Below are 13988 nucleotides of genomic sequence, written 5' to 3' on the forward strand. Positions count from 1 at the left end.
GAATCGAAAAGAGAGTTATTTATTAAAGCCTGATTTTTTTTCCGGTCGGAGTTTTAAAGGGTAAAACATCATTTTTTCTTAGAAAAAAAAAAAAACTTGAATTTTTCAAGATTTATTACACCCCGAGGCTGCTAAAGTCCAAATAAAAAAAGTACTCTATCCCAAACCTGCCATGTTCATGTAGAAGTCAATGGCAGATGTCCTGTTTACAATTGCAAGATATCATGATCAGCTCTGGATTTCGTACAATCATTCGAAGAATTTGTGGTTTTCAAGCGTTAATCCAAAAATATTGACATTGGGCGACAAATCCAAAAAAATGTATGATTCTGCATTTTTTGGAGTCTTTTCAAGTTAGTTTATTGATAAATACGGTGAATATGTGCACAGGAGCTTGGTCAAAGTGGTTTTAAGAAAATAGCGAGAAATGTTTGGATTTTTGTAAAAAAAAAACCCAAGTCTATTAGATCCAACAACTGGACTCATTCCAGGATGAAAAATAACTGTCCAAATATTTTCTCTGTGCATGAGATTCACATCAGGAGTCAGAATTTAGGCAGACAGGGTTGTATTTTTTATACTGACATCCAAGGCCATGTGCCTAGGCAGCAGGGATCTGAGTGATCCGTCAGTTGTTTATGTATTAAACAAAAAAAGTATTTTATATCCTCCTGACTGCTGATGCACAATCAGAGAAAAATACAACAGCAGCCGAGGGCAGGGGGAATCAGATTTCTTCACAGTTTCTCTAAATGAACCTTCATCTCCAGCGAGCTGAAAACCATTGACTTCGACATGGAGCGTGCACATTACACTACTCCAAAAGACTACTGTATGCGTGCATTGTCCAAGATGGCTATCACATGCAGATATAATACAGAATAATGCACATTATTTATTCCACCGTGCTGCTAAACCGATTGTTGTGACACATGGATTATTACATATAATTACATACATTTAAGATGAGAGTTCTTATTGCCCTTCGCTTTTTCCTGAAAAACAAATGAACAGACATGTCTGTGTGTGACATGGCGCTTGTTGTAAATAACATTAACATGTATATTGAACTGCAAATTGCATTTTCTCTCAGACCATTGTTTGCATATGTTTATAAAGCTAGTAGTTCCAAGAATGCAGTAGTGCTTGCAGAGAATAATTTGTTAATATGGTGTGGCTGAGACTGTGGACTTTCCAGCATATCCTTGCTATTGTAACTTTGGATTCTGAGCTCAAAAGGTGGGAAGATCTGTTTCTGAGGCGTTTGGGTTTCTCTTCCAAGCCTAACCCTGTATCTCCTATTCCTCCTGTCCCTTCTATACTCTGGAGGATATTCAACCAAAGGATGAGGGCTTCTGTTCAGAAAAAGAAACCAGACCTGTGCTTTGTAAAGGAATTTAATGTTCCAGGAAGTGTTCAGAGTGTTCCCTGTAAAGTAAGCTGACCACTAATGTTGTCCGCGGCATAGATATTGTATACAATGCCAATTTGTCTTCTGTATTATTGCTTTACTACCCCATTTCACTTGCCAGTGGCTTTTCATTACCAGACTTGTACTCATGAGAGTTCCCTTTCAGATTATCTTGTAGTTATTTCGGGTGAATTGCATGGCGAACCCATGCTTGTGTCATCAACTGACAAGACCTCCTTTTTAAAGCGGAACTATAGGTAAATAGCATTAATGCTGCTTCTATATGAAACATTCATTTAAAATATGTTTGCAGAATTGAACAGGTTCACACATAGAAACCAGGGGCAGCTTTTGAATTGTGCAAATGTACAGGGATATGTCTTGTCAGAGAACACTGCTTTCTGCAAAGGTTGTGAATACACTGTTGTCTTTCTTCTGCTCAGACTGCATGCAAACTTTGCAGGGGCCTGGCTTTTATTCTGAAGCAGCAGATACTAAGTGGATGCTTTGAAATCAGTGAAGTTGGCAACATGCATGACTGCTCACAGTTTGTAGCTTTCACTGGGTATTCAAGGTTTTGCAGTTTAGTGTTCAGTTTTAATACCCTGTGTGACTGCAAATATATAGAGTTGTTTGTTTTTTGTCTGTTCATGTGTATGCTTTCTGCAAACTAGTCATGTTTTACTATGTTTTGATATTCTATGTAATATTTCCCCTAACTTTAATCCATCAATTGAACGAAATTCCTTAGATCAAAAAAAGCTTAGAAAGCCTATGGGGACCTTCCCCTTTTTCTCTGTAATAATAAAACTGTAGTTTGTACTTGATCCAAACTAAGATATAATTAATCCTTATTGGAAGCAAAATCAGCCTATTGGGTTTATTTAACGTTTACATGATTTTCTAGTAAACTTAAGCTATGAAGATCCAAATTACAGAAAGATCTGTTATCTGAAAAATGCCAGGTCCCGAGCATCCTGGATAACAGATCTCATACCTGTATTATGTTGACTTAATCAAATAAGTTATCTATTTCACACTGTGCCAGTAGGTGTCACTGTATCATGAGTTCAAATGTCAAAAGACCCCATTCTGGGGATTTTTTTCAAAGCCTGACATCCCCTGTCTCTGGGGAATCAATGGTGTCTTCCATAGTAGTAGAAAAAAAGGAAAGAGTAGTAGTACGTCTGGGACTATTGAAGGCAGCCATTGAGAAAGAAGTGACCATTAACTTGCATATCGGGTAAGACCCTCAGTGGAATTCTTTCTTAGTTCTAAGCTAGGCTTCACCAGCATATATGTTATTGAAGTGTGTCAGTAAGAAGGTTTGCCACCGAAGGGCAGTCTGTGACATCATGTGGTGGGGAGATGATGTCATGGGGAGGGACAAGTGATGGCCATGTGCTATGTTTACATGTGATCAACTTTCTGGTTGTAATAGTACATATAATACACTGTAGTGCAGCCAACAGAAATAATATGTTAGAGCCTTATCTGGAGTTTTATATTGAACTTGAAACGATGCCCCTGCAATACAGGTGGGGTAGTGCCAAGTCCCTAGCACCTAAAATCACTGTATCGCTTTGTGTTTCTGCCTCTGATTTATACCCAGCGTACTCCCTCCCAAATGATCAGTGATCAGACCACTGATTACTCCTCCTCCACTGTCACAGTTTTTACAGGGAGATTATACAGACTAGTTACAGATTTTGAAAACCATGAGTAGGGTTTTTGTTGGAAGATAACAATAGTGCTCCAGTTTCTAGGAAATTGCCGGCAATCCCAGGCAGATTGACTTCATTAGAGGGAAACATGCTAAAAACGACTGACAATGTATTCTTTTTATATCTGGCATTTTACACAAACTATGCAGAAATAATGAAAATCACAAGGATCATTGGCCTGTTTGTTCTTGTGCTAGAGGCCTTAGAGATTGCTTTATAGCAGATATTTTATACTATAAGCAGATGTATTTTACTATTAAGCTTCCATTGTGGATCTACAGTGTTGGTTTAGGTTTAAAACAATCAATGATCAGGGTCAGACTGGGGGGTCTGAGCCCACCAGGGCTGCTACATCAGGGCCACCCTGGGCCCCCTCCCCAGCCGCAAACCCACTTCGAGCCCCTCAGCCCACCAGCGCATTTTTTATGCGATTAGGCAGGGGGAGGTCCTGACCGACAGCTGTGTGGAGCAGGTCTGGGCCAGCAGGGCACACCAGGTTTTTTCCAGATGTCGTGCCAGCCCAGACACGGAAATCACGCTAAATACAGACCAGCCATAGAAGCAGTCATCTGTTTTTTCTTTTAATGGGTGTTGTGATAGGAACAAGTGATAGGTATTAGGCCACTACCTATTTAGGTGCCTCTGAGAGGACATAGTGGTAGGAAATGGAGTTTTGGGGACCAACTTGCACTTACCTTGCAGCTCCAGATACTTCTCTTAAAGAAATGGTTCACCTTAACATTAACTTCTAGTATATAGAATAGTCTAATTCCAAGCAACTATTTAACTGGTCTTCATATTTTCCTTTTTCTAGCATTTACATTATTTGCCTTTTTCTTCTGACTCTTTTCAGCTTTCAAATGGGGGTCACTGGCCCCATCTAATAAACGAATGCTCTGTAAGGCTACACATTTATTGGTACTACTACTTTTTATTACTCCTCTTTCTATTAAGGTCCTCTTCTATTCATAGTCCAGTCTCCTATTCAAATCAAAGCGTGGTTGCTAGGGTAGTTTAGACCCTAGAAACCAGATTGCTGGAATTGTTAACTGTAGAGCTGCTGAATAAAAAAGTAATGCAAAAACCACAAATAATAAAACATGAAAACCATTTGCAAATTGTCTCAAAATATGACTCTCTACATCATACTAAATGTTTATTTATACTACTTTAATTGCAATTAAATGTGGTTTCCATCTGTTTACACAGCTCTGAATCCACGTGTACTGTTATACCAGTTGCAGGTTCTGTACAGTCTGGTAACAAAAATATGGCAATAACCTGATATTTAAACTTGTAAATTTAGTCAGTTATATACTCAAGAATGCTAGGAAGAGGTTTGTTTATCCCTAATATAGTAACATATTTTGAAGCAGTTTTTTTATGTGGCCATCACTGAGATTTACCAACTCATTTAGCTTTATGTGCCCTTTGAATTTAATACCACTGTGTTAGATGAATAGTGCTGTGAGATATTTATCACTCAATGAGAGATGTGTGTGTGTCTGGCACTGTGAGTGATAAGTATGTGTAGGAAGTGAAATTCCTGGTGCTGGCATGGGCATGCTGCCAGCCATGAGTAAGAAGTCTGCTGCTGTGAGTAAGTCAAGTATGAAATGCCTGATACAATGGACAAGATGTGAGCTACTGCTGCTGTGAGCCCAGTGACAGGACAATGTTTTCTGACAAATTGGGCTGTGTTCTCTGCATGGCCAGGCTGCTGCTTAGTTCCACCCTTCCTTTGTTTGTACGTGTGTTTCCTTTACCCAAAAAATAATGGTGACCAACAAAAGTTGTGAGCCAACTATATATTTGTTGAGTAAGATTGTATGCACATTAGGGCACAGACAGTACTGGTCCAATTCTAGTAGGCTGACAGAAACAGAATTGTTGTGAATGTTGGATGTCCTTGCAAGCCTTTCCTATTAGCACTTGAGGCTTTGTTAGAAAACACAAGTATATATCATTCTAGGGCAGGGGTGCCCAGACTTTGTTACACTGGGATTTACTCTCGAGACTTGGCCCCCATCAGGAGATCTACCTTGATAACGCGCAGTGAAAATTTCTGACCACGCCTATGTTTTTGACCACAACCCCTAATTACCATGTTTATTTTACAAAATTTGGCAGGTTATGAAAGTTTAAACACACTCCCTTCCCTGTGTTTGCTACTCTCCCTGCTGTCAGCCCTCCCTTCCCCTCCTACCATGTCCTTTCCCTCTGTGCCTGCAGCCCTCCCTCCCTTCATGCTGTTCTTGTCTCCCTGCCCTGCTGTGCTGCTCGTCTCCCTGCCTTCCCTTTGTGCCACTCTTCTCCCTTCCCTTCCGTTTGTGCCGCTTGTCTCCCCTCTCTTCACTTCGTGATGATCTTCTCTCTTCCCTTCTTTTTGTGCCGTTTGTCTCCCCTCTCTTCCCCTTGTGACGCTCGTCTCCCTTCTCTTCCCTTCCTGCCACTCTTCTCCCTTCCCTTCTCCTTGTGCCGTTCTTCTCCCTTCCCTTTGTACTGCTCGTCTCCCCTCTCTTCCCTTTGTGACACTCTTCTCCCTTCCCTTTGTGCCACTCTTCTCCCTTCTCTTTGTGCTGCTTGTCTCCCCTCTCTTCTGTTTGTGCCCCTCTTCTCCCTTCTCTTTGTTCTGCTTGTCTCCCCTCTCTTCCGTTTGTGCCGCTCTTCTCCCTTCCCTTCTCTTTGTGCTGTTTGTCTCCCCTCTCTTCCCCTCGTGCCGCTCGTCTCCCCTCTCTTCCCTTCATGCCGCTCTTCTCCCTTCCCTTCTCCTTGTGCCGTTCTTCTTCCTTCCCTTTGTGACGCTTGTTTCCCCTCTCATACCTTTGTGCCGCTCTTCTCAATTCCCTTCTCTTTGTGCTGCTAGTCTCCCCTCTCTTCCCTTTGCGCCGATCGTGCCCCTCCCTCCGTACTGTGCTGCTCATCTCCTTCATTCCTCTTCTCTTCAAGTCAGTGACACCGGGCCCCAGATTGCGGTCTACCAGGAACATTAATGCAATCTACTGGTAGATCGCGATCACCGTCCTGGGCACCCCTGCTCTAGGGTTTACAGTTTGATTGTACTATAAATATACTTGTTTAACATCACTACCTTTGTTCTAGGACAGGAAGAGACACATACTTTCTGATGATGTGAGGGAAATTCTACAAAAAAAGATACCTGCAGTGAGAGAGAGAAAATAAGTGTGAAGAGGTTAAGAAAGTATAGGTGTGTACTGCATAGTGCTTTACATTGTTGTGCAGAGGCCCTTCATTTACATTTTAGATACTGTGTAAAACTTTTATCAAATGGCAAGATTTAGTAGTCCTAAATGAGGTGTTGGCAGTGTGGGAGTGGCACACTGTGAAAACTCCCAGCAGGCCCAGTTGTCAGTGTGCCCTCTTGCTTCTAACCATTTGACTTATTTTACATGCATTCCCTATTTCTTTATTGGAATAAAGAGGCTTAATAATGGAAGAATATAGTATAGTGAGGTAGATATAAAAGACTAGGAGAATAAAGAGGTTGACTGAAAAGAGGAGGACAAATGGTTTGGAAAGTAGGCCCATGGTCCAAGGTTTTCCAGGGGGGCCCATGGACTAAGGTTTTCTGGTGGGCCACTCGCATCCCAGTTCAACACTGGGTGTTGGTACACTAGCATCTTGCAACGTTAAAATGGTTGCCAAGACACATGGGTTCCCTAGGACTATAAGTTTGATATCCCTGATAAAAGCTTTCCTATACAGGTATAGGTATTTATTATAAGTAATGCAGGGGGCCTGGGTTTTTCTGGATAAGGCATCTTTTTGTTATGTAGATCACTATACCTTAAGTCTGCTAAATGATATTTAAACATTAAATAAACCCAGTCAAATTGTTTTGCCACCACATCAAGTACAAGCTACTGTTTTACACAGGTTTAAATAGGTGCTGGGGAGTACAACTCCTCCATTCTAATTAACAAACGTCATCTTGTGCACAATAATGTTGATACATTGTTACACTACTCCTCCCATATGTTTAAACAATATCATTCAGTGCTTAAAACCTTCATTCAATTGTTGAACATAATAATAAGAATACCTAATACGGTCTGAATTGGCATTTTATGTGGTAACAAACAGGATCCAATTCAGACCGCATTAGGGCCATTATTTTTAAACATTGGGAAATTGTACAAAAATAGGGACGGGCATTCAGTAATAAACCATTGCTTTCATATAGGAGATCACGTAACCTGGTTGATTTTTTAACCAAAGCGGATCTATTACAACCTAAGGCTAAACAACCCACATTTTTTGGTAGCCCGCGAATGGGCACGTTTCCATGTTTATCTTGTATCATTAAAGGTGAACAGTTTAATCACCCATCTAAAGGTTATTTGATAATTTTGCGGCATTTTGCTACCTTTACCACCACAGGGGTTATTTACATGCTGAAATTTCCCTGTGGTAAAGCATATGTGGATAAACCAAGACGATTTGAATACAAATTGGGGAACACTAAAGGTCTACAGAACAGTGTGATTTGGAGAAAGATAAATATGTTACACCAGTAAGTAAACACTTCAAGGACATAATAGCAAACAACTGAGATGGTTGGTGTTGCAAGTAGTAAAGGTGCCCCCTAGAGGAGGAGATTTCAATAGAATATTGCTGCAAAAAGAGACCACAAGGATTGATAAATTGAATACTATGACCCAGGTGGGTTTAAATGAACATCTTAACTTTTCCTCGAGGAAGGGGGGAGGAGCCCCCGAAACATTGTGTGGAGATCTTAATAAAGCACTGAAAATGTCAGCACAACTGCTACATGAATGCCATCTGATTTTTCCATACAAGCTACTGTTTTATCATTAAGGAGAAAAATTAAAAACATTTTAAAAATTTGAATTATATGTTTAAAATAGTCTGTAGGAGATGGCCTAAACTCAGAGCTTTCTGGCTAATGGGTCTCTGAATTTGGGATCCCATACCGGTGCCACTGAGACCTTGTGATAAAATAGACATTAATGGTTAATATAGAAGTGCATATATTATTTTTCAACATGAGGGGGTCTTACTGCACCCCTGGGCATCCACAAATAGAGCAAGGCACTTGTTATGCTGGTCCCTGATATTTTGCAGCTCATAGCCCTCATGTGCCAGATCTCTGTTTAAATGTGCAACATTACCCTAGTTCTTCTCAGCTCCCTGCTGCTTAAGGAAAAAAAATCCAAGATGGCCATTCATTCCACTGTGGAATTCACATCCATCTTGAATTTTTGACATGCATAAGAAGGCGGAGAGGGAGACAAGCAGCAGGAAAGGTGGACTTTTGTGTTGGTATTCTTATTGTGCAAGTATAGTGAGGCAATGCTTTCAATCCCTCCATATCTGCATTCATCTTACAGTTATATTTTTGTGGAGTTCCCCTTTAAACACCTTAGGGACCCCTAACAATAATTTCCAAATGCTAACAAACCCCAGGCTACCAGGCTCGCGTCCCACAAGGTACAGGTTAAGGCAGGCAGTGTATGGCACACACATAGCATAGAGCAGGCAGAGTATGGCACAAACAGGGAGCATAGGGATGTTAACAATAGAAATGTTAAAGGTTTGATTTCATGTCTGAATTTAAGGTGTAAACACTGCAGGGGCCAATTAATCTCAATACTGATACCTTTTAAAGTTTACACCAGGTTTTCATGGGGGACACACAAAGGGGGGGGGGTCCGTCTGTGGGCCACTAGTTAGACAGCCCTGATGTAGATTATCAATTTTCCTCAGTAATTATTCTGGCCTCTCTGGGGTTAATATGCAGAATACCCATTTGCTGTAGCAATTATACTGATATATCTCAGATTATTGCAGCACTGCATGTGTCAGACTTTCATGGTTATACTTTCTAAATAATTAGTCCCCCCAGTTATACAATTGTGTAGGTAGTGAGTGACTTTGTGGGCTTTGCCAATAAATCGGTACCTATAATTATCTTGTATCCCAGCTTAGCTTTAGAAAGACAGTTTGCTTTTCTTTGATGACTCCAAACCCCCGCCAAAAAAATGTTCTAGACACCCATGACTACACCTATGTGGACTATAATATCTGTGCTGCTTAAAAGCTGCTATTACAACTTCCTACTCTGTGTGAGGAGTAACAGCATCATCATCATCTTTAAAATATGTATGCAACCCGATACATTTCCCCCTACAGCAAAAATTAAGTAATCAAATGCAAACAAATTTGTTAAATCACATTTATTTCCAACAATCAGCTGTACTTGCAAGTGCTAGGCAATTTTCAGGCACCAACCTAGCTCTATGCCCAATATATAAAGATAAAAACATTTATTGACAACAATATACTTTTTTAAAAATGTGTTTCATCCAGCAGCTCTGTTAAGAGCCACGCATGGCATTTGCCAAACCACCTAAAGGGCAAGTACACCCCAAAATAAATATAGTCTTATCAATTAATGTTATGTAAGATGGTTAAAGTCACTGTCGCACGAGGCGCGAGGCTTCATAACTAGGTTGGCAGCAGTCCCTTTAGAGGATAAGTTTAAGGCTTAGATAAGGGAATGAGAACAATCTCCAAAGCAAACTCACTTGCAACCACACTCATCCACTACCATATCTTCATAGTGCCTCAGTACCACATTGTCATTGTTGTCATAATATAGCATGGAGATAGGAGACAGCTTAGTGGGGGCACAGCAAGGCAATGGGGTGTTTTCTGGTTCTACAGAATGCACCAGAGTCTGTAAAACAGCATGATTTGTGCCCCTTAGCATTTCCGTCAGTGGATAGGGGCACTCTCCATGGCAGTAGTTTGCCATGTAACCACGGGGTGCAATGACCCAGTTCTGCCATCCAACATCCTTGAAGTCAATGTACAATCTCCTTTTCTTGCAGATATTGCTTGGGGTTGGAGGTGATGAATGAGTACTCCTCTTGGCTCGTTGAGTTTTGCAATTGGATGGGTCTAGGGACACAGTGAGCAGAGAAGTGTAAATGAAAGACTGTATTGGTTCACATACTACAAATGATCGATTGCCTCCTGCAAGTTCACTGCTTGCATATATTTCCAGTATCAGACCCATATTCTTCTCAGGGTTTTTCCAGTCCTCTGCCACCTTGGTCAAGTTGAAATAGAGGGACTTGTGAAGGAGACGGAAAGACTGAGTCACCAGGAGCTTCCTGTTCATCTTGCTGTCTCTCATCCCTTTTAGAGATAGCTGAAGGGTGCGGTAGAGGCGGAGATGGAACTGTTGTCCATAATATGTGTTGTGCTTGAACTTAATTTCCAGTTGGCCTAGGGTCAATTGCTCCTTGTTCTCCACTGCTGATAGGTCAAAAAAGAGAAATTTCTTTAAGCACAGAGATCCTTGTGGCTCCTCTATGGCTGCTATGGTTCCTAGGAGAAAATAGAAAAATAGATGTCTGTTAGTTATCAGCTCATATATTAACATGCATATATGGAAAGACACAAAGGAAGTCAAAAACAATTCTAGAGAAACAGGGTGCTCTACACTGCAAAAACAAAAAGGAATAGAGAAATATATTTCATAATCAGAGGGGGTTCTGTTCAGGCAGAATAGTTAAAGGTTGAAGCCCCCATTTATTTGCCTCATGTGATGCATTCTTCATAGGGTGAACTGTTTTGTTAAATTATATAAGTGACCACTAGATGGTGTTATGTTACCTGAGGGCAGTGATTGCAGAACTGAATACATACAACTATAGAAATAACAGAATGTCTTGCGATGTAAAATCTTGAGCCTAAAGGGATAGTCCCATCAATATTAACCTTTTGTACCATTAGCATTTAATAGATTTCCTCTTTTGTGTCCTATTAATTATTTAACATTTTGTCTTGCAGTCATATAGAAAGACAGAATAGGGATAAATATGGCTTAAAATAATTATACAAATAACTTTCAAACCATTGGAAATGTATAATTAGGTATATAGGAAAGTTGCTTAGGAATGCCAATTATTGGACTTTTGAATTGTACACCTCTACACCCACATCTGCTGATGAAGGTGCTATAAATAATTATCCATTATGAATGCACTCCTGGCCAAAAAAACATTGCAGCTTTTAAAAAACATCACCACAACACTTTAAGCAAACAACACTTTTACTTTCCAGCAATTATTACAGATAAGATAAAAAAGCCAGAAAATAACCAAATAACCATTCAAAGTTCTAAAACCGGCATATGTATCCTAGAGAGAAAGTAAGGGAGGGGTTAAATAAACTAGCAATAGTAAAATGGTACCCTCTCTATAGGTTTTAAATAAGAAACCTTCAACTGCCATCCCACACCTCTTTCCTCACTTACCTTGATCTCGATATGAGCGGACAATATTTCCAGGTACTCCGAAACCTTCCATCATGCAGGGATTGTCCTGGTTTATCCCCTTCTCAAAAATTTCTCTTAAAGATTTAGGTACAGGAGCTGGAGCAATGGGGTTTGGTCTGGTGTTCAGCCCCAAGGCTTTAAGGAGCATTCTTTCCTGGAAGGTAAGTGGAGATGAATTTGTCAGTAGAAGCAAGGAGAACATGCAAGAAAGTGATAGCCACAACTCTGCCATGTTGACTTCTCATGTAGGTCTGCACTTCTGCCTTGGAGCTTCTGCCTTAATACCATGCAAGTGTCCTATGTGTGAAATCTGTCAGCTTTCTGGAGTCAGGAGAGAGGTGTCAACAGTCCCTCATCCTGTCTCTTCTCTTTCTAATTTAAATCCCCACTTTCTATGAAACAATCACCTATGTCAGACACCTCTCTGTTCTCATCCACAGAATATACATGTGCATGTTAATTAGACCCATTCCTCCATTGAGTGGCTAATTTATCTGTTTCAGACTAAGCTATGACAGCAATGAAGAAGGTCTTTAAATAAAATACAGGCTGTTTGGGTAATTTAAGTTAAAATAAGTAAGTGAGTAATATTTATATAAGTATGAATATTATGACTATAAGTAATAGTGCCAAGAGTGTCACAGTGTAAGCTGTTCTTGTACCAGTGGAACCATATCTTGCTACATGTCCTGATAAGCATACTTTATGTGATCACTTCTGATAGAATTTTCCTTCATATGGTTTATAAATGCCAATCTCCTTTCTCCCTACAGCAACTTCTGTACTAGCTGATATATATGTTAAGCATTTACGTTGCTAAAGACTATGATTAATATATGATTACCAATCAAGCAAGGTCAGATGGTTTCACTATAGCATGATGCCTATGGTCCCAAACCCTGCCTATTATGAAAATATATATACAATATAAGCAGATGTTAATTTTTCCACCCCACCCAAAACATGTCAGCCTCCTGGGTTTCTTATCCTTTATCTTGCCCCAAATTTGGTTATTTGGTTTCATATCTATGACATGAAGATTGCTTTATAATAATTTATGCACTTAATTTTAATAACTTGTCTATTCTAGGCAATCATATAGTATTAAAGGGGATTTTAGACCCAACCTGTATTGTATATGCCAACTATTTGATCTATGCCATGCTGTATGTTGGCAGTAAACATACAGCACAGCAAAGAAATTCAGAATTTAAAGTACTGCCACTCCTGGTGCATGCTGGTGATGTAGGCCCTATCTTGCATTGTATGTAATGAATTAAATTAAAATTTAAGAAATACTGTAGTTCTAGTTTTAATAATTTTACTTGGACAATCTGTACAGTATGTTTGGTCTTTCTATAGATGATGTTGGGACATTATGCATTTATTATAATGCTAGAAGATGTTTACTTTGCACTGCTTTTGTTAGGGAGGAGGAAGGGTCTGGTATTATTTTATAACACTAGAATTAATATTGTTTTTTCTTTTAATTTGTTCCATTTTATTAAATTGCCTATGTCCATGTTTATACTTGCAAAGGCAACCTTTTAATAACCCTGTAAAAAATAAAAAATCTGTAATGCAATGAGAAGTGACTTTGAAAAGAAAGGATGTTTCACATCAGACAAAGGTGTTTGTTTTACTAAGATATATGCTAAGTAACCCTACTATTGGTAGAGTGAATCCACAGCTGCTAAACAGCTATTCACACTGATACGGACGTCTGCTATGCCTTACCACTATGATCCCAGTTTCACACCAGATCTGAAGTGCCAACTATTTTTAAGTGTCATCATCTCATGCACCCTGCTGGCTGAAGCGACTCTCATCTGCATGTGCGGTTTCGCTAAACAAGCAGATCTCTCCCAAATATTCCCACAAAGAGGTGGGCTATATCGGGCTGATCTGACCGTGGCCATTAATCAGTCGGGAGTCCACATCTGATTTTCCGTTAATCCTCAATCAAGCCAGGGAATGTGCCCCAGTTCTCAGGCAGTCAATGCAAAAAAATATTTATATCAAAATATATAACTCCCAAGGCTTTCCATAAGTAAAAATAAATAATTTATTGGTATTCATGTTAAAATTAGATACATACTGACCCCAACATAGCCCACCTTACGCGTTTCGTACCCTCCGGCACTTAGTCATAGGTGTCTCTGATCATAATGTAGCCAACATTCATGTATACATTATTTTTCTATAATGCACAGTTTTAAAGGAGAAGGAAAGGTATTTTTACTTGGGGTGCCAACAGTTAAGCACTCCCAAGTGATCACATTTACTTACCTGAAACCCGAGGCCGGTGCTCCTATTAGGAGAAAACTGCACCAGCCCGGGATTCTTCCAGCGAGCACCATGGATTGATTGTCTTCTGGCTTCTTCTTTTTTCTCGCGGCTGCGCATGTGCAGTAGAGCAAAAAGCCTAACTCTAACGAAAAAGCTGCCTATTTTGTTCTACTGTGCATGCATCTACCCTGGGAAATTTTAAAAAAGAAGAAGAAGCCGGAAGGCAATCGCTCCG

General features: G+C 40.0%; 1 protein-coding gene across 1 annotated transcript; it reads right to left on the minus strand.

Moving 5' to 3' along the window:
• Nucleotides 1-9341: 9341 nt before the first annotated feature.
• Nucleotides 9342-11707, minus strand: gdf3.S (growth differentiation factor 3 S homeolog; the record flags this gene model as incomplete). The annotated part of the gene is given in 2 exon segments (NM_001087497.1): nt 9342-10512; nt 11444-11707. Coding segments are annotated over 2 exon segments (1065 nt in total). The 3' UTR covers nt 9342-9700.
• Nucleotides 11708-13988: the final 2281 nt, after the last annotated feature.

The sequence above is a fragment of the Xenopus laevis genome, chromosome 1S (assembly GCF_017654675.1).
Source record: "Xenopus laevis strain J_2021 chromosome 1S, Xenopus_laevis_v10.1, whole genome shotgun sequence".
Taxonomy (NCBI): Eukaryota; Metazoa; Chordata; class Amphibia; order Anura; family Pipidae; genus Xenopus; species Xenopus laevis.